This window comes from Corythoichthys intestinalis, chromosome 4 (genome assembly GCF_030265065.1).
Source record: "Corythoichthys intestinalis isolate RoL2023-P3 chromosome 4, ASM3026506v1, whole genome shotgun sequence".
Taxonomy (NCBI): domain Eukaryota; kingdom Metazoa; phylum Chordata; class Actinopteri; order Syngnathiformes; family Syngnathidae; genus Corythoichthys; species Corythoichthys intestinalis.
In genome coordinates this window covers 24292774-24315135 of record NC_080398.1, presented here as the reverse complement: position 1 = coordinate 24315135, position 22362 = coordinate 24292774, and the positions used below count along the sequence as shown (strand labels likewise).

Sequence of the window (22362 nt, the reverse complement as noted above, 5' to 3'; positions counted from 1 at the left end):
AAACTGTCTTCCAGATTGCAGTGTTATTGATTGACACTTTGTTGGGTCGATCAGACTGGGGCGCAAGCCACTACACTAACACATGAAGAGTTTTATATCAAGACTACAATGACATCAGCGAAGCCCTTCCACCTCCATTTCTTCTTTCTCTTTTGGTGTCTGGTGACTTTCCTCTCTTGGCACAATTTACACTCTTCTTTCTCTCCCACCCTTCTTCCTCTCCCTCCTACAGAGCCTACAGTGAATCCGTCCAATGCCGGCGTGGTGGCGGGGGCTGTGATCGGCTCCCTGCTGGCTCTGCTTTTGGTGGCCGCGCTGGTCGCCGTGCTGGTCACTCGTAGCCGCCGCCAGCAACAGGGCTACCGCGCCAAAGGCGGCAGCGACTTGAAGGCGCGCATATTCGGTGGCGGCAAGACAGCCAACAAGAACGGCACGGGCGGCGTCGGCGGCAACAACAACGGCCCAATATATGTGTACGACGACGGCTCGGCCAACCAGGGGGAGAAAAACAACCACGGGCCCCTCACTATCGGGGGCCGGCCCGAGGTAGTCGCCGGCACTCCCACAGCCCAGGACATCCTACTTAGCAGCGAGCTAGACGACGCCGAGAGGCGGAAGTTCGACGAGCTGGAGGAGGAGGAGCGGTACGACCACTTCTCCGGTGTCGCCCCCATCCTGCAGCTACGCCCACCCAACGAGCAGGAGGAAATGATCGGGGTATACCTAGACGACGACATGGAGTCCCAACGGGATGGCTCGGTCATCTCTCGGACTGCTGTTTACGTATAAAGCAGAAACGAGAAGTAAAGAAGCGTTGAGGAGGAGTCCCGGGAATATTTTGTGCCTCCGTCAGATAGATAGAGAAGGAAACCACTCTTATTTTAAAACAAAAATCATGTATTTTCCATATATGCTATTATTAAGTGTAGCCCCAATCTGGACTGGAAGAGGACATTGTTGTGTAGTGTTGTGAGTGGAGTTTTGCTGTCTGTTTCACGGTCTATCACAGAGATGGAAGAAATCATGTCGTGGCCAAATGACATCAAAACTTTAGAAAATTCACTCTTATTCGCTCCGTGACGCATCGCAATTGTCACACAGTATGCTCGGCGTTCTCAGGTCTCCTGTAGAAAACCGTGTTTTTTTCACCCCCGCTTTTAGTAATCTGTCGTACTGTAACGTGCGCCGGGTGGGTTAGTCGCTCATGATGGGTTTTGAAGGCACCAAATCTTTAAGATTTGTGTTGGTTGACATCTGTTTTTTTTTTTTTTTTTTTTTTTTAAGTCCCGTGCTCCATAGTCTGCAGCTATCGGTTTGATTAATTCAAACTGGAAGTAGACGTGAAGCCATGAACTCAAAGGTTGACTCTTTTGATTCTGTGGATTTTGTAATATAACACTCAACTTTTAAAAAGGAATCTACTACGGGGGTCCTCAGTTAACCCCGGGATAGATATTTCACGTTTTGAGGTTACGAACGGCACCTGATTAACTCATTTGTACAGCGATGCAAGAATAATCCACCACATATTCTTACGCCAGAGGCCGTACTTATTCTTTGTGTGATTGAATCGTTCGGCCTCGAAAGAACTAAAAAGGAAAACTCTACTGCCCATTCATTTTAAGTGCTCTCTGCGTGTGTAACAGCTGAGCCTTTATTCCGAGTCCTGATACCGCCATATGACATGTTGCTTTCATCACGCTTCTGTCTGTCCATTCACATAAATGCCTAACGCAGAACAAAATGACTTGAGCCTCGCAGCCACGGGTCTTTATGTGCTGTATAAACCCGAGCGCTTTTTGGCTATGAAGCGCTGACACAGTGTTCACATGCAAAACCGTCATGCCGTGCGCCGCCAGCTAAAAGGTAGACGGTAAACAAGAGAGTGACGGGAGTGAGGCGTAGTCGAGTTGACGGGGTCAAGGGGGACGAAAGGAGTCCGGGGAATGGCAGAGGGGAGCGTCCGGTCACGAGTGTTCCTGACAGGAGGAACTTGATTGCTAATGAAGCGTGAAGACGCTTAGCTAGGACCAGCAGATTGTCACCACTTTATGACCTGGCCTCTGTATTTAATGTTACATTTTTTTTGCGTTTGTGACCACTGTGATTTAGACTAGGGCGGTTTTCAGGTCACGGACACTTGATGTGTCAAACAAGCCCACTTAGACTTTTCCATTCTGATGCGGCCTGACACGGCAGCACTGACGAATCCACCTGCGGCAGCCCTCCGCCGCCTAACGGTAGCTTGACGGATGGCGCCAGGCATCGGCGCATTTGCATCTATAGATTTTCCTCTGAGATCATGCAATATTTTTCTCCATTAGCGGATGCCGTTAAGTGTGGAGAATTGATTGGGGGACATAAAAGCTTTGCCTCGGCCGGCGGAGTTATATTGACTAACAGGCAACACGCGGCAAAATGGCCCTTTATGATGCAGCTCCAGGCCTGATTGTCTCCTGACTGTTAATTCATCTCGCTAATGAGCCACGGGAGGCCCTCCCGGGCGCTCCCTTGCTGCGTCTGTACTTGCCGTTTAGTCACCGTATCGGCCGCATCGTGAATTTTCCTGACCTTCTGATCAGCTTCTTTTTTTCAACGCCATTGGCAAATGAGTCTGTACGGCCCAGCAGAGTCCTGCTGCACGCCGCCGTTCGTCAGGTCAAACGCTGGCTAAAGTGCTGCCGAAGGCAGCGGTGACTATATTCGCGCTTTTAACCTTGACTAACGGAAGAGACCTTGTTTAGCCTCTCGGGTACGTAACCTTCTTGAAGGCAGAGAGGGGACGATGAAAGATTTTTTTAGACATCTGTTATTCGAGGAAAGGCTTGGCATCTCAGTAAGGCTATTTACAAACTGCAGGGTGATTCAGATTTTTTTGTGCGTTTTTTTTTTTTTTTAAGCCGTTAGGGCTGGCAATCGGGACCCCCAATTTTTTTCATTATCTGATCATGATTTGTTTTTCCTTTTAATTGGTAGTTTTTATCAAATGACGTCAACCATTGTACAGTATGTTAGCATTAAGCTAGCTGGCTTTCAAAAAGTTATTTGTATTTCTGTGCACAATCATAGACTTCACTGTCAGTTGACGGGAAACTGGACGCGCGGCCTCTCTGTAGAGGGGCTATTTTCACAGACTTAAATTATTTTCAAAACCAAAGCCGCTAGCGACCTAAAACCAAAACAGGCACTTCCCTGAAGCATATATGAGTTGAGCAGCGGCATCAAAAATTCAGTTATTACCGAATAAATTCTTGATTATTACTTATATAACAAAACTTAAAATAGCTATAAAATTCTCAGATTGTACGCTAGATGCATAAAATCACCAAATGCAGAGATAATCACTGATATTTTCATGATCAATAGCACTTTTTTTATTTAGTGCAAATTTTGAGTTTTCTAAAGTTAATGAATCACTCAATTTTCACATCAGAAACTTAATACTTGATGAAAGCATGCATAACCTTCTTAATGTTACTCAACAAAAGCAAATTTTGCATTTTTCTATATGCAATCACAACTCATTTAGGTTGAATTCAGATGTCACTATTGCCTCAGCACATTTTGCCGGCTATCTGGCCTTCGTCATGTTTAGAGTGAAATGTTACATAAGATGAAACACGTAAAGGCATAATTTTTTTTTAATGGATGCAGAAATGTCTAAATTACTAGTTTTTTCTTTTTTTGCCAAAAAACAGGCAGTTGGCCAAAAATTACCTGATTATTTGAATGTAAAATATACACTATTGTGTATGGATACAAAATCCAACGTGGTGGCCATCACCAAACAGAGCTTTTTAAGTTGAAAAATCTTGTAAATAAATGCGTCAATTCCAGAATTTCTATAGATATGAACCTGAAACAGTGTAGATTCTTGGTTAAAGAATCAGTTATCATTAATGTGACGTGAACATTTCAAGCTAAAGCTCCGCTAAGTTTTTCCATTTTTTTTCCCCACGTTTCCAAGTGCATGTATGGTGCTATTTTATATAATAATTACCTTGAATCCTCGACCAAATCACTCTTGAGACACTCCTGCCTGCTTGTATGCACTAAAACTTTCGTCCTGTTTTCCCTAAATCTGGCCTTAGAACGCAACGTGTGTTGCCACATCGCTCAGCCTGGCCTGGCGTATGGGAAGCCGTGGCTCAATGTCTGGAGGCACAGTCTCGTCTACTGATAGTGAAGTCTATGGCACAATATATGTAATTTTCTTTGTGCGCTTTACAGTTGACCTCACTTTTGAGTGTAATGAACCTGTAAATCATCTACATTGGACTATTTTTGAGTGACTGTTCAAATTCTGCAAAATTTATCAGTTTGCATCTCGTAAACACTGACACTGCTGATCACAGAGAGTGATTGGAAAAAAATATTCCAAACTTTGATCTTGATCTTAAAATCACATTACCCTAGCAGTTGTTCATATTGAAAAACAAATGCGACTTTTTGGTGAATAGAACACGTCGGTTAGTGACATGCGCACAAAATATGTCGTCATGTGTTGCAGTGTGTTCACAGCAGGTCTCAGATTTTTCAATTTTGTCCAATCGGAGTCCAGAGTCAGAGTCTTGCTAATAGCTTAAAACATGGCATCAAGAAAAGTACTTTCGGTACCTTTGTCCGCCGTTGCTTGTCCAGGCCTGACGTTTGTTTTGTGGAACTGTGTTAACGGCTTTTTCCTGTTGATGATGTATACGTTTACGGTTGAGTGTTTATGCTGCAGGAGCGTCACATAAGCCCCTTTCACACATACCTAAACACCATCGAAATCCGGGGATTTTAACGGGGAGCCCTTATGTGTGAAAGCAATTTCCTCGGTCGACTGACACTGAGATAATGCAGACATTTACTGAGTCGCCTCTTAGTCTAATGTCCGGGACTTTCCCCGGTATGTGTGAAAGCAGACGTCAAATTCCCGGGACACAGCACGATGGCTGATGACGTAAATATCACAGCGGGCCGATCGTCATTTCCTCTTCGCAGTAAGACGAAAAGCGGTAAACGAACATCGCAGTTATCAACATGGCAAACTGGAAATAGCAAAATAAAACTGAAAACAACGAAATTAAAATTGCTACTGGATCGTAGAGCCGAGAGTCCATCTTCCATTTTTGGTTTATTTTGTCGCCGATGCCGACAAAAAAATGACGTAATGTCTGGGTTATAAGAGAGAGAGAGTGCCGAGTCGGCAACATGGGATAAGTCTGTGAAAGTGTCCAACCCGCGTTGTTCTCGTGATATCTCTATGTGTGAAAGCAATGACGCGGGTAAATCCCGCATTACCTTACACGGGAATTTACCAGGATATAAGTCTAAAAGGGGCTAGACGTATCTGATTTAGTATATCCAGACACAAAGGAGGCCCAGTTCAAATTTAAAAATATTGGATTTACTGTTCACATGGCATGAAAAAAAATCAAAAGTGTGTTACAGAAAGAATTGGAAACTGATCTGATGTGTAAACATAGCCTAAAACAAAGGTGACCAATAATTTCGCTTGTGTTAGAATCAGAAAAACAGGAAGTACAGTGATAGCTGAGTGTGCCTTATAGTACTGTGATCACATTTACACGTTGCTGCGCTAAATATTTCATTGCTCGTTCTTCGTAACCTCGAAACTTTGTGTGGCGGGAACCTCAAACTGAGGATTCCCCGTACTGTAGCACAAAATCACATCTCTCGGTGAGAAAGGAACTAAAGCAAAAGATAGAACCCGTCTGACTCTGACAAACGTCAGTGTTGCCACTACAGGTAGTCCCTGGTTTACGAACAAGTTCCGCTCCTGCGCTGGCAATGTAACCCAGATTTCCACGTATCGGAATTAACCCTATAAATACCTCTACATTAAAATATATTACACGTGAAAGCACTGTCCTCGCCAAGACGATGGAGCAAAGTCTAGCGAGACAGTGAGCAAAGCTCCGAAAAGTTGATGTCAGATGTCCGTGTGGTTTGCTGACTTTATTCAGCTGCTCGTGACCGAAACACTTGCAGAATGAAACTAAAATAAAATAAAATGAAATAAAATCAGGGGCTGTTTACACGGTGACTCTCTGAGAATACGAAAAATTTCAAATTTGCATTTATATGGTTCAGTCTCCATTCGTACAATGTCACAATTCTGCATGAAAACGATGTAGTATTCATGCCAGGCCCTAGGGGGCAGTGCAGATTTACAAGGTGACAGCGAATTATGCACTTTGACCCCACCAAGCTCCTCAGCCCGGAAAAAAAAACATGCCCGCCCACTCCAAGCAATGGCATTTTTGTTTTGCTCCAAAAGGCACAAAAAATGGAAACATTCAACATATTTAAATTTAAAAATATTATTAAAATGGTCAATTAAAGCAGACGTTCCGCCATTTGCTGTTTTTAATGTTTAATAGCACCGCTGCGCACGCCCATGTGACGTGTGCGAGTGCTTGCGAGTGCTTACATCAAAGAAGCGAAGGCGGTTTCCATTCGTATGAATGTGCTGCGACCCCCATAATCGAATTCTTCCACTTTGGAGGCAGGATTCAGAATTTTTCGTCTTTGCCGACACCATATGCATGCAAGGCCATTAGTCATTGCGTCTTCATGTCGCAGAGTCGCCATGTAAACTGCCCCTCAGTCTCATCTTCAATAAAAGCAATTCAAGTTTGCTTTTACAAGTAGTTGCTGATGCGGCAATAAGAAACGATTAGCATGTCTCAATTAGCGTCCCCACATCATCAATAAACACATAAACTCGCCCCAAGTATTCGACCACAATTGAAAACCCACAATAAACAGTACAAAAAGGGGTTATATACAGTGGTCGCCTCTGGATGCTTCACAAGCAACAAATGTGCACGCAGGCTGTCACCTCTGTCTCTTGGCTGCTTTCTATGTGCGTGGAGGCCGGGCGCATCTTTAAATGTGCTGGCTTCCTGTTCCGTGCTTCCTGCGCCAAAATAAAAGCATGCATTACAAAACAAAAGTCAACATTAAGAAAAAAAAACAGAAATGACAAGACGCAGGCCTCGTAAAATCGAAATGGTGTTAGTCGGGTCTGTCGTAACACGGGGCCTACCTGTATTTTTATCAGCGACCAATTGGAGGACACTTTGTCCAGAGTTAAATTCACGAATTGTGGCCTGTCAGTAATGGGGATGTCCCGATCGGATCACGTGATCTGAAATCGGGCCGATGGCGCCGTTTTTCAGAGGATTGGAATTGTATGAGAAGATTCGGGTTTTTAATTATATTTGTTTTTCTGCTTCATGCTTGTACAGCGTCACAGCCTCTCAACATCCCTCCTGCTAAGCAGTGCGGCCAAACTGTCCAGCTTGTGTTTGGTACTTAAAGTTGACTATGATTGACAGGTTTGTAGCTTTAATCTTGCCAGAGAAGCTATGTAGCTCTACGATCAAAGGCAGAAATCTGTCAATTATCGTTAAACCTGCTTAAGTGTGCTGTGGCAACTCGTTTTGGAAGTGAGAGGTTGTACCCTGCAGCGTAAGTGGACTCACTCAATGAAGCATTTAATATAGGCAAGCATTTTTCTACGTTATTCTTGTTAAGAAAAATTTACATTTTGACTGTTGGAGAGTAACATGTTTGGAATTTCTGGAAGTTCGGCAGATTCTAAAAATCAGGTGACTCGTGTGCAAAAATATATGATCGGGACATCCCTAGTCAGTTATGCTTCTTTTTAAAAAGCCCAACACACAAATACGGGAAAATGAGATTACCACGACCCACCCCAAAGTAGGAAAAAAAGTAAAAAAAAAAAAAAAAAAATAGAAATATTTTTGCACTTGTGTGTGTGTGTCATTGCTGCAAAAAGAAATGTGCTCTTAATGTTTGATGTCTGGGGGGTGCAAATTGCGGCGGGCGGGCCAAATGCTCCAGCTCTGTACAGTTTTTGGTCTTGAGGGTGTTTTTGTGTATACTATAAATGTGAGCATCTTTATTTTTATTGTGAAAACAAACAAAAAAAAGTGCATATTTATGAAAATGTAAATACCAGCCAGACGGAGCCCATGTGGCGCGGTGTAAAGGCAGTCCTTGTGAATGTACATCTTTACTGAAATGAATAGCACGGTGGGATTATATGTTTGCTGAATTTACGCGCCTCTTTCCACAATTCCACACAATAAGCACACTGTTGTTTTGCACAGTTGGCTCTCTGAGGGGACGAGGTGAACCTCTTAAGACGCACACAGTTACAATTTACCAACTAGCGACGTGAGTTGCGAGTAAACTTTTGCAATCAAGTAGGAGTGGGGTTTCCGTCGGCCAACCTTTTATTACAGTACGGGAAAACATACAAAAACAATTGGCAAAGCGAGCTTGTTGTACGTCGTCACCGAGTTGCATTCGCCCACTCGCAAACGCCCCGCAGCCGCTCTCATTATGCTCAACTCCCACAGCCAAACTGTGCTGAAGAAGCCTCATACCTGCCATAGCCTGACACAGGCCCACACACACAAACATAAGGGGGAAAAAAACACTTCTTCCTCCTTCTTTGCACATTATTCTGTCAAGGCGCGTATTCTGTATATACCCGCTAGTTTGGAAAGAGTCCGATTTGTCTCCTGCGCTCTGTTGCTTTCCATCACCGAAGTAGTCCAGCCGTTGGCTGAATCATTCGGAAAGCCTCCGTGCACTTTTTCACCCCTGCTCTTTTTTTCCGAGAAGTGGTTTGTCCACTCCACTGTACATCTACACTGGAAGTCTGTACGGTGGGGCAAATAAGTATTTAGTCAACCACCAATTGTGGAAGTTCTCCTACTTGAAAAGATTAGAGAGGCCTGTAATTGTCAACATGGGTAAACCTCAACCATGAGAGACAGAATGTGAAAAAAACAAAAAACAAAATCACATCACATTTTTAAAGAATTTATTTCCAAATTAGCGTAGAAAATAAGTATTTGGTCACCTACAAAAAAGCAAGATTTCTGACTGTCAAAGAGGTCTAACTTCTTCTAACGAGGCTCCACTCGTTACCTGTATTAATGTCACCTGTTTTAACTCATTATTGGTATAAAAGACACATGTCCACAACCTCAGTCAGTCACACTCCAAACTCCACTATGGCCAAGACCAAAGAGCTGTCGAAGGACACCAGAGACAAAATTGTAGACCTGCACCAGGCTTGGAAGGCTGAATCTGCAATAGGTAAAACACTTTGTGTAAAGAAATCAACTGTGGGAGCAATTATTAGAAAATGGAAGACATACAAGACCACTGAAAATCTCCCTCGATCTGGGGCTCCATGCAAGATCTCACCTCGTGGCGCCAGAATGATAAGAACGGTGAGCAAAAATCCCAGAACCACACAGGGGGACTTAGTGAATGACCTTCAGAAAGCTGGGACCACAGTAACAAAGGCTACTATCATACCCTTTTCCCACTGGCCAAAAAACCCATGTCAACCCACTAACAATCGGCTTTTGGTGGCAGTGGGAAAGATGCAGCGACCCGCCTCGACCCGTGTCAATCAACCCGCCAAGCGACCCGCGTTAAAATCACCTCGGCTCTGATTGTCATGCAGTGTGAAAGCAAAACCCCGGGTCAACAGTCAACACCCTAATCTACGTGGTGACGTAGGCTCTTACGTGATGCGTCATAACAACATGCCAGTCGCCTCCCATTTAACACGCCCCCCAACTGTAGTTACGTCGATGCTCATAACAAAACTAGTAGAAGAAGAAGAATTCACGTCGCCTATGTTGCCTCAGCACAAGCAAAGTGTTGATCCTTTGCTGCATTTCGATCATTTTGAGGGCAGTAAAAAGCATGAAAAGAGAGAACACAAAAGGAAAGGAGGGTTCCATATTGCTCTGCATTGTTTACTTCCTTGAACTGAATGAATTCGGTCGCACTTGTCGACGCGCATTTTAGCGTGGTGACGTCACGTAACCTTACGCATGGCTGAGGAGGGGTGGGGGGTTAGACGGGTGGGGAAAAAAAAAAAGACAGATTTTTTTTTTGTCAATGGGAAAGGTGCCAAATGCCAATTGCTAGTGGGTTGCATCGGCTTGGAAAAAACACGCGTTGACCCACTAGTTTCAGTGGGAAAGGAGCATCAGTAACACAATGCGCCGCTAGGGACTCAAATCCTGCACTGCCAGACGTGTCCCCCTGCTGAAGAAAGTACACGTCCAGGCCCGTCTGCGGTGCGCTAGAGAGCATTTGGATGATCCAGAAGAGGACTGGGAGAATGTGTTATGGTCAGATGAAACCAAAATACAACTTTTTGGTGGAAACACAGGTTCTCGTGGAGAAAGAATAATGAATTGCATCCGAAGAACACCATACCTACTGTGAAGCATGGGGGTGGAAACATCATGCTTTGGGGCTGTTTTTCTGCAAAAGGACCAGGACAACTGATCTGTGTAAAGGAAAGAATGAATGGGGCCATGTATTGAGAGATTTTGAGTGAAAATCACCTTCCGTCAGCAAGGGCATTGAAGATGAGACGTGGCCCAAAACATCACTGCAGAGATCTGAAGAGATCTGCATGGAGGAATGGGCCAAAATACCAGCAACAGTGTGTGGAAAAACTTGTGAAGAGTTAGAGAAAACGTTTGGCCTCCGTTAGGGTACATAACAAAGTTTTGAGATGAACTTTTGGTATTGACCAAATACTTATTTTCCACCATGATTTGCAAATAAATTCTTTAAAAATCAAAACAATGTGTTTTTCTGTTTTTTTCCCCACATTCTGTCTCTCATGGTTGAGGTTTACCCATGTTGACAATTACAGGCCTCTCTAATATTTTCAAGTGGGAGAACTTGCACAATTAGTGGTTGACTAAATATTATTTGCCCCACTGTACATGGACACCAGTTTTTTGAGGTTATTTTTTTTTAATTACCCAAAATAGTCACATGTCCTCTAAAATAAAACAGTCAATGCACAGAATTTGCTTTCGTGGGCCAGATCTGGTCCCCGGGTTTGACACCAGTGGCTTACGCTCAGACACTGCAATGTTGATAGCTCATGTGAAGATTTTTTTTATTTTTTTTAATTTGCTAAAAGCTAGTGGTTTTGGGGATTTGCCGACAATTCGAAAACTAAGAAATGGGTGATATATAATTTCCCCCAAGAAAACTGAACATAAATGTGAAATCCAGTCCAATCATTACGACTGAACATTCACACAATAGCAGTTCAGCCGGAACGAACGATGCATCGTAATATTGATATTTTGTCCGACCCTTAGTAGATACTCAACTTGATTTGCAAGTTAGTCTGCTAGCTACTCATCTGCTATTCTTGGAATTGATATTCAATATTTACACCCGACCGACAGATATCATTCTACACTAAATTATAATATTGATACTTCATCCCACCCGGCAGCCACTAGCAACTCTTTTAATGGCATCCCTATTTGATGTACTACTTCTGTAGTGCGGCAGTAAGTGATAAGAAGCAGCATGATATTGACATTTTGAGCTCCACTTGCCATCAGTCAGATATATAAAAATTCCTCATTGTTAATTAAAAAAATTCACATCATAATATACACAACAGAAGCATCCACACCGACGTCTCCAACTGTTTGAATTGTCAGCAAACGTCCTGTGATATTACAAAGCCTTAACATCCTTCATCTCACCTTGGGGAAAAAAAAACAACAAATAATCATTCCTGTGTAAATAGTATAAATATATAAATATGTAGCAGAGAAGAGGAAAAAAAGCAAAGTACTAATTTATGGTGTCACGTTTTGTGTATCGCTCAATGACGGCAACGCATGAAGGATTTATTTTCATTTGCTGTTTTCAGTGCTTTATAATTTAAACAGTTTTTCTTTGCGAGTGCTTTATTCCCGACTGGCGTGCTGTGATTGCTGCCAAAACGCCGGCAAATATGCTTCGTCGTCTATACAATTTGAAATGTACACACGCAGCAGAACAACTCTTATTCCGAAATGTGCTTTTTATCGACTGCTCTGTGAAAGTTGTTTTTCTTTGTTTTCACTCGATGCTTTTTTTTTTTTTTAATTTGTATTTTTGAAAATGGATTTTCAAGCAGCTGAAGAATGGAGAGAGAAAAATTCAAGCAGGTGAATTAGACTGGTTCCCACTGCTTCTGTCATGTCTTGATTTTTTGTACTTGGTTGTTATTATTAAAGATTTGTTGATTTTTGAAGTGTTTCACATTTTGGTGTGTCTCTTTACTGCAGCTAAGATTGATGCAGTTTTGAAGTAGGGTTTCTTTCCTGGTGTTATTTACGGTATAGCCATGCCTCTTTCACCCACTTTCAGTGCCATTGACGGCAATAGGCGTCCAATCATGTGGCTCTTTTCATCTGTCTGATGTGAATTTCAATTAGTTTTAGTTGTAGACATTCCAAAATAACAGGAAGGACTGGCAGTTCATTCGTTGCCAGCCCTCCTAGTTCAAATTTATTGGAGGTCTATTCCCGTCAATGAGTTAAATAGACCCATACACAGGGGTGAAAGTGGCTAGAATTTTTTGCCGGAACTCCCAGACAAAAAGGTCGCCACAGAGCCAGATTTCTTTATTTATTTCTTGATTTATTTGCAAACCTCCTAAAACGAGGTTGCGAAACAAAAACAACAAAAAATAGCTTTTACACATGCTTTGGGCGACTGCATTACCCTGTTACCAGGGGTTAATTTGTGCCGGAACATGTTCCGGTACCTCTTGATTTTACACTCGACGTGTTCCGGGACTTCTTTGGTCCGTTCCGGCACCTTTTGAGTGTAAATATTCATGATAATAATATGCCAGGTATTTTAGAGGAGAGCGTAAAGCGACAATCGTCTCCTTTAATGCTGGCGCCCTCTTCAGTACATTACGCCACGACTTACGGTAGTTTGAGACACGGAGCTTACATTAAATAACACTGGAAACCAACCACCACTCTAAAGTCATGGTTTCCCAAACTTTTCATCGAGCATTTGGCCTTAACAGAAAACAGTTGCTTTAAATTGTAACACTTGCTAGGTGAAAGCTTGGCAGCGAAAATAACACAGGAACCTTGACGCTTTTTACCCCCTCATTTTATTCTTCTTTCCGCCACCCTAATGCAAAACAAACAAGTCACTGGCGGGCGGCTATGCAGTCCACCAATCGGAGCGTCGTGCTGGCGCACCAATAAGAGCCCATAATATTATATAAAATTTTTTTTTTTTTTTTTTTTTTAATTCATAAAAAAATAATAATGTGCATAAATTCATTTACAGAAAAAAATCCCAACAATTGTATGCTGTTTATTTAAAAAAAAAAAAAAAAAAAAAAAACGTCCTTTGAAAGAGTCGGAGATTTGGTGATGACAAATTACGCCCCTCCCCGACATTAAAAAAAAAAAAAAAAAAATTCGGCGGCATCTGGAAAGCACGCAGCCCGGAATCGGATTAAACATTATTTCAACATGCCAAAAAGGCAATTGAATTTACAGTTTTTCTTTCAAAATAAGGAAGATTCAAAACGAGTCAAAAAAGCCACAGCCGGCGAACAGGGAAGCTGCAGCAAACATGCTAACAGTGAGAAGCAGGTGCAGCAGGAGGCTAGTGCCGCAGCAGGTAGCCAGGTTCACGGGGAGCCAGCCAAGCAGAAGGCTACTACCGTGGCAGCAGCTGGTCAGGTTCAGCGCCACCCGGATTCGGGACCAGCTACAGCGCCAGCAGTCAGCCAGGTGAACCATGGATATTATCTGAAATTGAGGCTTGTAAGTCCCACAGTATGGCAAGTGGGCATTTGCGTGTTGTTTTTGACAGCAGTTTTTGCCTGTGTTCCGGGACCTGTGCGTGTCTAGTCATCCCTGCGCTGTCATATGTACTTTGCGTTCCGGCACCTTATGATTTATAAATTAAGCACTGCCTGTTACTTAGAGGAGTTCCAAAAAATCGATTATTAAATGTGTCGATTACGATTCATAAAGGTTCAAAAACGATGATTTTCACTCATAACTTTATGTCAGCCGCTCGTAGCGGAACGAAATTCAAGACACGTCTGCCACCTGGACACCTTTAACGGACGCATACACAACGTTATAATGGATGCTGCCTGTAACTGAGTGATAGATTTACTCCTTTTTAAAAGACTGGAAAATAAATTTGTGTATGAGACAGGCAGGAGCCAGACAGGCAGAAGCACGACTGGCCCTTCTGTGTGCACTGTATTTTTTAAAGCGAGAGGGGAAGAGAGATAGTTCGTTGCTCCTTGTCTTTTAGATGTCCAGCTGTAGTTTCAAGTCATGTCAATTGAAAAATGTCCTGAGTGTGTTGCTAAGACCAGTGTGTGTCTATAAAAGGTGAGTACACGAACCCTCTTGTACTGTTTAGCCTTTATTGTGGTTTTGAGGTGTTAATAGTTAGCGCCAAGCGCTAAGCTAATTAGCCAATTCGCTAACTTGTATTTCAAATGCAGAACGTGTAAAATCATCAAGTACAGCGGTAACACTACAAACATGCAAAATAGTACAGAAATCTGTGAAAACAAAGTATATTGGTTAAAATAAGGCCTATTTCTAAAGACTCTTTGTTTCCAGAAAATGTGGAATTCATTCCACCTGTGTAAATTTCATTGTATTGTTGAGTGAAATATGTAGTCCCTTTTAAAATGGTTAATGTTTTTTCACTTTCTTGTATAAATAAATAAGCAGCTTAAGGGCAGCTTTTTGTTGTATGGGCATGTTTCCATTGTTCTTGTTGAAACAAAGGGACATTTTAAATAAATAATGGACAAAAATTTGTCAACATTATTAATTAGCAATGTACGATGCATCGATTCGTGATAACCGTGATCATCGTCAAAACAGTGATCATCGTTCAAGAATCGAATCGTAGCACCCTGAATCCCTGCCTAAGATGGCACACCCCTACTGTTACTGTAACAAGGTGTACATGAGAAACTGATTGTAATTCAAAATTGTATTTTAAAGTAATACATGAACAAAATAAGTACAAATGACTTACATTATGCACAGTGAAATGCAATATATTTTGAAGATGACACAAACATTGACTTTTTTTTTTATATAAGGAAATAAGTAGCCCAACATAGGTAAATTAACAAAAATAAGTCCAAAGTGCGCATTAATTACAGTGAAGAAAATAAGTATTTGAACACCCTGCTATTTTGCAAGTTCTCCCACTTAGAAATCATGTAGGGGTCTGAAGTCTTCATAGTAGATGCATGTCCACTGTAAGAGAGAGAATCTAAAAAGAAAAATCCAGAAATCACAACATCTGATTTTTTAACGATTTATTTGTGTGATACAGCTGCAAATACTGTAAGTATTTGAACACCCGAGAAAACGAATGTTAATATTTGGTACTGGAGTCTTTGTTTGCACACACTGCAGGAGGGATCTTGGCCCACTCCTCCACATAGATCTTTTCTAGATCAGTCAGGTTTCTGGGCTGTCGCTGAGAAACACTGTTTTAGCTCCCTCCATAGGTTTTATATTGGGTTTAGGTCTGGAGACTGGCTAGGCCAGGGGTGGGCAAACCGGTCCTCGAGGGCCGCAGTGGGTCCTGGTCTTTGTTCCAACTGACCAAGCACAGATAGTTTAACCAATGCGGTTTCAGCAGAAATGCAAAGCACCTGACTTTTGTAAAACAGCAGATTGGTGAAAAGGTGTCCTCTTAATGGGTTGCAACAAAAACCCGCACCCACTGCGGCCCTTTGTGGAATAGTTTGCCCATCCCTGGGCTAGGCCATGCTAAAACCTTGATATGCTTCTTACGCAGTCACTCCTTGGTTCTCCTGACTGCGTGATTCGGGTCATTGTCATATTGGAAGACCCGTCTTCAATGCTCTGACTGAGGGAGGGAGGTTGTTCCCCTAAATCTTACAGTACAGGGCTCCAATCATTCTCTCTTTAATAAAGTGCACTAGTCCAGTCCCATGCGCAGAAAAACACCCCCAAAGCATGATGCTACCACCCCCATGCTTCACAGTTGGGATGGTGTTCTTGGGATAGTACTCATCATTCTTCCTCCTCCAAACACCGTTAGTGGAATTGTTATCAAAAAGTTGTATTTTTATCTCATCTGACCACAAAATCTTCTACCATGACTCCTCAAATGGCCGTAGGCAAACTTAAGACGGGCCTTGACATGTGCTGGTTCAAGCAGGGGAACCTTCCGTGCCATGCATGATTTCAAACCATGACGTCTTAGTATATTACAAAAAGTAACCTCGGAAACGGTGGTCCCAGCTCTTTTCAGTTCATTGAACAAATCCTGTTGTGTAGTTCTGGGCTGATTCCACACCTTTCTTAGGATCATTGAGACCCCACGAAGTGATATCTTACAGTTGGGCAAATAAGTATTTAGTCAACCACTAATTGTGCAAGTTCTCCCACTTGAAAATATTACAGAGGCTTGTAACTGTCAACATGAGTAAACCTCAACCATGAGAGACAGAATGTGGGGGAAAAAAAAAAAACAGAAAATCACATTTTTTGATTTTTAAAGAATTTATTTGCAAATCATGGTGGAAAATAAGTATTTGGTCAAAACCAAAAGTTCATCTCAATACTTTGTTATGTACCCTTTGTTGGCAATAATGGAGGCCAAACGTTTTCACAAGCTTTTCACACACTGTTGCTGGTATTTTGGCCCCTTCCTCCATGCAGATCTCTTCTAGAGCAGTGATGTTTTGGGACTGTCGTTGGGCAACACGGACTTTCCACTCCCTCCACAGATTTTCTATGGGGTTGAGATCTGGAGACTGGCTAGGCAACTTCAGGACATTAAAATGCTTCTTACGAAGCCACTCCTTTGTTGCCCTGCCTTTATGTTTGGGATCATTGTCATGCTGAAAGACCTAGCCACGTCTCATCTTCAATGCCCTTGCTGATGGAAGGAGATTTTCACTCAAAATCTCTCGATACATGGCCCCATTCAATCTTTCCTTTACACAGATCAGTCGTCCTGGTCCCTTTGCAGAAAAACAGCCCCAAAGCATAATGTTTCCACCCCCTTGCTTCACAGTGGGTATGGTGTTCTTCGGATGCAATTCAGTATTCTTTCTCCTCCAAACACAAGAACCTGTGTTTCTACCAAAAAGTTCTATTTTGGTTTCATCTGACCATAACACATTCTCCCAGTCCTCTTCTGGATCATCCAAATGCTCTCTAGCGAACTGCAGACGGGCCTGGACGTGTACTTTCTTCAGCAGGGGGACACGTCTGGCAGTGCAGGATTTGAGTCCCTGGCGGCGAATTGTGTTACTGATAGTAGCCTTTGTTACTGTGGTCCCAGCTCTATGTAGGTCATTCACTAGGTCCCCCCGTGTGGTTCTGGGAGTTTTGCTCACCGTTCTTGTTATCATTTTGACGCCACGGGGTGAGATCTTGCATGGAGCCCCAGATTGAGGGAGATTATCAGTGGTCTTGTATGTCTTCCAATTTCTAATAATTGCTCCCACAGTTGATTTCTTTACACCAAGCTTTTTACCTATTGCAGATTCAGTCTTCCCAGCCTGGTGCAGGTCTACAATTTTGTCCCTGGTGCGCTTCGACAGCTCTTTCGTCTTGGCCATAGTGGAGTTTGGAGTGTGACTGACTGAGATTGTGGAAAGGTCTCTTTTATACCGATAATGAGTTAAAACAAGTGCCATTAATACAGGTAACGAGTGGAGCCTCGTTAGACCTCGTTAGAAGAAGTTAGACCTCTTTGACAGCCAGAAATCTTGCTTGTTTGTCAGTGACCAAATACTTATTTTCCACTCTAATTTGGAAATAAAATCTTTAAAAATGTGATTTTCTGTTTTTTTTCCACATTCTGTCTGTCATGGGTGAGGTTTACCCATGTAGACAATTACAGGCCTCTCTAATCTTTTCAAGTAGGAGAACTTGCACAATTGGTGGTTGACTAAATACTTATTTTCCCCACTGTATATGGGGCTCCACTCCAATTGAGACTGAACGTCATGTTTAGCACATTCCATTTTCTAATGTTTTTCTAATGTTTTTTTTTTTAAGTTTTTCCATGTCTTGTTGAGTCAGAATGACCCTTAATTCTGGCTATATTTTTTTAGGTGGTAATAAGCAGATTTAGTGACAGACTTCAGATGGCTATCAAATTTTAGGTTTGAGTCAATAATTACGCCAGGGTTTCTGACTTGATTTGTAGCTGTAAGTGACATTTTGCTAAGGTGCCTGCTTATCTTTGACCTTCCCTTTTTTGGTCCAAAATCAGAGCTAACTATCCCTGCTAATCACATGTCAATATGTCAGCCAATTGAACAGATAACTGGAGTCCAGGCTAGGGAGGGTGGTTAGCTGAGCGCATGTGCACATCGACATGACTCGGCAGACTCCGATATCTGCTGCAGCTGTGGAGCTCCGTGCTGTCCGTGGAATGAATAAATAATAAATATCGATGGAAATGGATGACGCTACACAAGCACTTTATTAATCTTGTTTTTCACACTTGTGTATGTAAATATGACGTTAGTAAATTGTTTTCTTCTTGGAGATGCGTGTGGCAGTCTGGCATTTTTTTTTTTTTAAAATGGAGGTTTGACAGTTGCCATCATATTTTCGGGATCAAAGCAACGTTCTGCGCTGTTCCACCCCAGAATGTCATACCGGAACACTGTTCCAGCCCACTTTAACCCCCGCCCATACTGCTGGAGTTTTTTAGTCCACACAATCGGCACACTAACAGGATAAAGGCTGTTAAAACATGTCTTCTAATGGCAAATTCATAATCTACAGAAGGATGCCTGCTACTGGTTAATAATTCTGTGAATATTTAATTAGTATGGATTAGAGGTGTGCAAAATTTCCGATTCTTAGATTATTCGCGATTCGGCCGTGGAAGATTTGAGAACGATTCACAAACATACAAATTCCGATTATTGAAATATGCCAAGTAAAGCGGAAGCACAAGACACTCAGCGCGCCGCGTGGTCTTCGGAACGGAGCGAGAGTAGCTAAACATCATGCTGGTCATTACCCAGCCCCTCGGGTAATGCCAATGCTCAACTCACGGCTCTAGCTCAACTCATGCCACGAGATAAAAAAACAGAACAACATACCTGACTGCTGCCGAAAAGCTGCTACAAAGTACATCCACATAATGTTACGGTAGATATCATTTATATAGGACTAGATGCATTATAGATTCGATAGCGTTAGCAGCACATCTACAAAAAGCTAGATGCGGGCGTAGTAAACGGCCGCCATCTTAAAACAGTACACTTCCCTGCAAGGCTGTTGTAGCGAACCTTCCAAGCAAACCTAATTAACTTTTTATCTAAAATACTCCTAAATCGGTAAAATATTGACTTGAATCTATCTTTAAAATAGTTTTAAAACTTTCACATGTCGAAAGTAGACAAAAGGGAAATTAAGGAATAACGGGAGCAATTTTAACAACTTTAACGGTTGATTCACAACATTAAATTAATTGAATGTAGTTTAAAGCTGCTGATATAGAATGGGGATTGGAGTTTTTTATTTACTGTTATTTTTGTATATTTTTTTACTGCTATATGTTAACTTGATACTGAAATAGTAGTTTGGTTTAGCCTGAGAGTATTTTTGAACAATTTCGGAACTAATGTATAAAACATTAAAAAAAAAAAAAAAAAAAAAGGAGGAGGGTGCATCAATAATCGTTTTATAATCGAATCGGAGCCTCTGAATCGTAATCGTAATCGAATCGTTAGGTGCCCAAAGATTCCCAGCTCTAGTATGGATACAAAAAATAAAAATCAGGCTCTGTAAATCGATTAAATACTGGCCTACGCTACATAACTACCAAGTTTCAAGACGATAGGTTCAGAAATGATGTAGGAGAAGGACTTCAAAGGTGATGTCCACAAAGAACAACAACCTCAGTGGCGATTTGACAGTGTTCAGCCTGTAAAAATAGAAACATGTCACAAATATATGCCTCACTTCAGCGTGGAAAACAGCTGGTCACACTGCTCCTTTTATTTGCCCCGCTCTCATTTCCTGCCATTTGTCTTCCTTCAACCTTGATGAATCTGTTCACGTGTCAACTCAATCGTGATAACGGTCTTGTGGGAAAGTGAGCGTGGCAAGAGGAGAAGCCATTTTAAAGATCATTTTCACCTTTCTCTCATTTGTCGCCATCGAAAGTGAACGCGCCTTTTCGCTAACACGTACTCGACGAAGTGGAGCGTGATGACAGTGTGTTATCCAGTGAAGATAAGGTGGCGCGGTTAGTGTTGTTATTCGGAGAACGTGGATTTCCAATTAGTCTTGCGGCGTGGGATTTTGCTCATGTAAAATATTTTCCTTGGCTCAATAAAGATTAGCAAACACCGCTAACCGAATGAACTCGACATAGAAAGGCCGCATTGTTCGGATTCTGGCTCAAACTAGATTTGTTCAGTCAAATTTTAACAAGTGACTGACTTTGTGGATGTTGGTCGAACAGTTGGTTAATGGCGACGACGCCGTTGTTTGCCGTCGCGTACCCGTGACGCGTGTCATCGCTGGCTCCCATTTCTTTTGTTTGTGTGAGGCGTCTTCTGTCAATGCATAGCTATTTACTGCCAGTCCAGGAGCGCCATCTGGACAGTCTAATTGCTTTGGATTGGAGGCTGGTGACTTCTAAAAGCGCTTGGGCGCACACACAAACGTTCACTTTGGTTTGCCAGATGAATGTGTGGAGTAAAAGCCTCCGAGCATTTTGGGGTGGGGGGTTGCTAGAGACAAAGGTGCATATCTGATGTGAATAGGGTGACCTCTATAGCATACAGTAGAACGTGTCCGTCCAACCCCCCGATGTGAGCCTGGGGCCGTTAACCTGGATCTGAAGCCAAAGTGACAGCAGCACCACCAATGCGGTCTTCAACTGCACTTTACAGTGATGAGACATGCTGGTGCGTAGGCCCACGGCCAAATGGCGTGCTGGCCGTGGTCATTCCTAAATGTACGTATATGGCTGTTAATGGCTGCATGTCTGTGTTTGTCAATTGCACCGGGGAACAATTTGAAAAAAGAATCTGTTGAGTTAGATTATCTTGCGGGTAAATCTAAAAATGCCATGCTGATTCCAAAATTGCAGGCACTTTTTTCTTTGCGTTTTTACTATACACACACAATTATAATGTTATACAGGTTATACAGTAGTATGAAAAAGTATCTGAACCTTTAAGAAGTTTTCCCATTTCTGCATAAAATCACCATCAAATGTGATCATATCTTTGTCAAAATCACACAGATGAAAAAACAATCTGCTTTAACTAAAACCACCCAAACGTTGACTGTATTTTTCAGACTATAAGTCGCACAAGCCATAAAATGCCCAACGAAGAGGAAAAAAACATATATATAAGTCGCACTGGAGTATAAGTCGCATTTTTGGGGTAAATATACTTGATAAAATCCAACACATAGAACAGATATGTCATTTTGAAAGGCAATTTAAAATAAAAATACAATAGAGAACAACATGCTGAATAAGTGTACAGCATGATGTTACAAAATGCATGAACAACGAAATGCTAACGTGGCCAATATGTTAACGTAACACAGCAATTAAGAGTTATTCAGATAAATATAGCATAATTAACATGCTAACAAGTTTACCAAACCATCACTGTCACTCCAAAACACCAAAATAGCATGTGAAATAATATAATAATGTGTTAATAATTTCACACATAAGTCGCTCCTGAGTATAAGTCGCACCCCCAGCCAAACTATGAAAAAACTGCGACTTATAGTCCGAAAAATACGGTATAGGTTTTCATATTTTAATGAAGATATTAAGCAAACAATGACAGAAGTGGAGGAAAATAAGTAAGTAAACCATCACATTTCATTTTTTTCCATATTTGATGCCTAAGTCGATGTTTTTCGACCCGCTGTCTTCGCCGTCTTTGCCTGACATCTGCTGCCCTGATATTTACAACTATCTTGTCCACACAAAATCAGCCTATTCTCACGAAGGTTTGAAAAACTTTAAGAGCTTGGAGGCTTATAAATACTTCGTTGCTGGTTGGGTGAAACAGGTCCTCGTCCACGAAAATTCGGCAGGAATCTATCTTGTGCTCGGGAAGGTGAGTTGCGAAATTTTCAATTCAAAATCTTTTGTTCTTGCTACTGTCAAGTCTAATGTATTTCATGTCATTTGTCAATGGAGCTAGGGCTTTTAATGTTTATATGGTTTAGCGATAGCACTCTCACTACATCAGTGCTTCTCAATTACTTTCTGTTACGCCCCCCCAGGAAGACGTAAGCGTTCCGCGACCCCCCAACTCTCTGCCACCACTGTAAATATACTATAGTATCATTTGTATATAAAATTCTTATTATTATAAGTATAACTCTGCATAAAATAGTGTTATTTTTAATATTAAAGAGTAATAATTAATTAAAAGTAATACAGATCAACTTACAATAAAGTGTAAAAAAA

General features: G+C 41.9%; 1 protein-coding gene across 3 annotated transcripts in view; it reads left to right on the top strand.

Annotated features, from left to right (window-relative positions):
* Positions 1-22362, top strand: part of si:ch73-22o12.1 (nectin-2) — a 332756-nt gene that overhangs the window by 182094 nt on the left and 128300 nt on the right. The window contains exon 7 of one of the 3 annotated variants that reach the window (XM_057833545.1): positions 233-13222. The exons of the other annotated variants lie outside the window; for them this stretch is intronic. Coding sequence (XP_057689528.1) covers positions 233-789 — 557 coding nt within the window. The 3' untranslated portion in view covers positions 790-13222. Of the gene's footprint in view, positions 1-232; positions 13223-22362 lie in introns of those variants that run through there. 3 annotated transcript variants of the gene reach the window in all.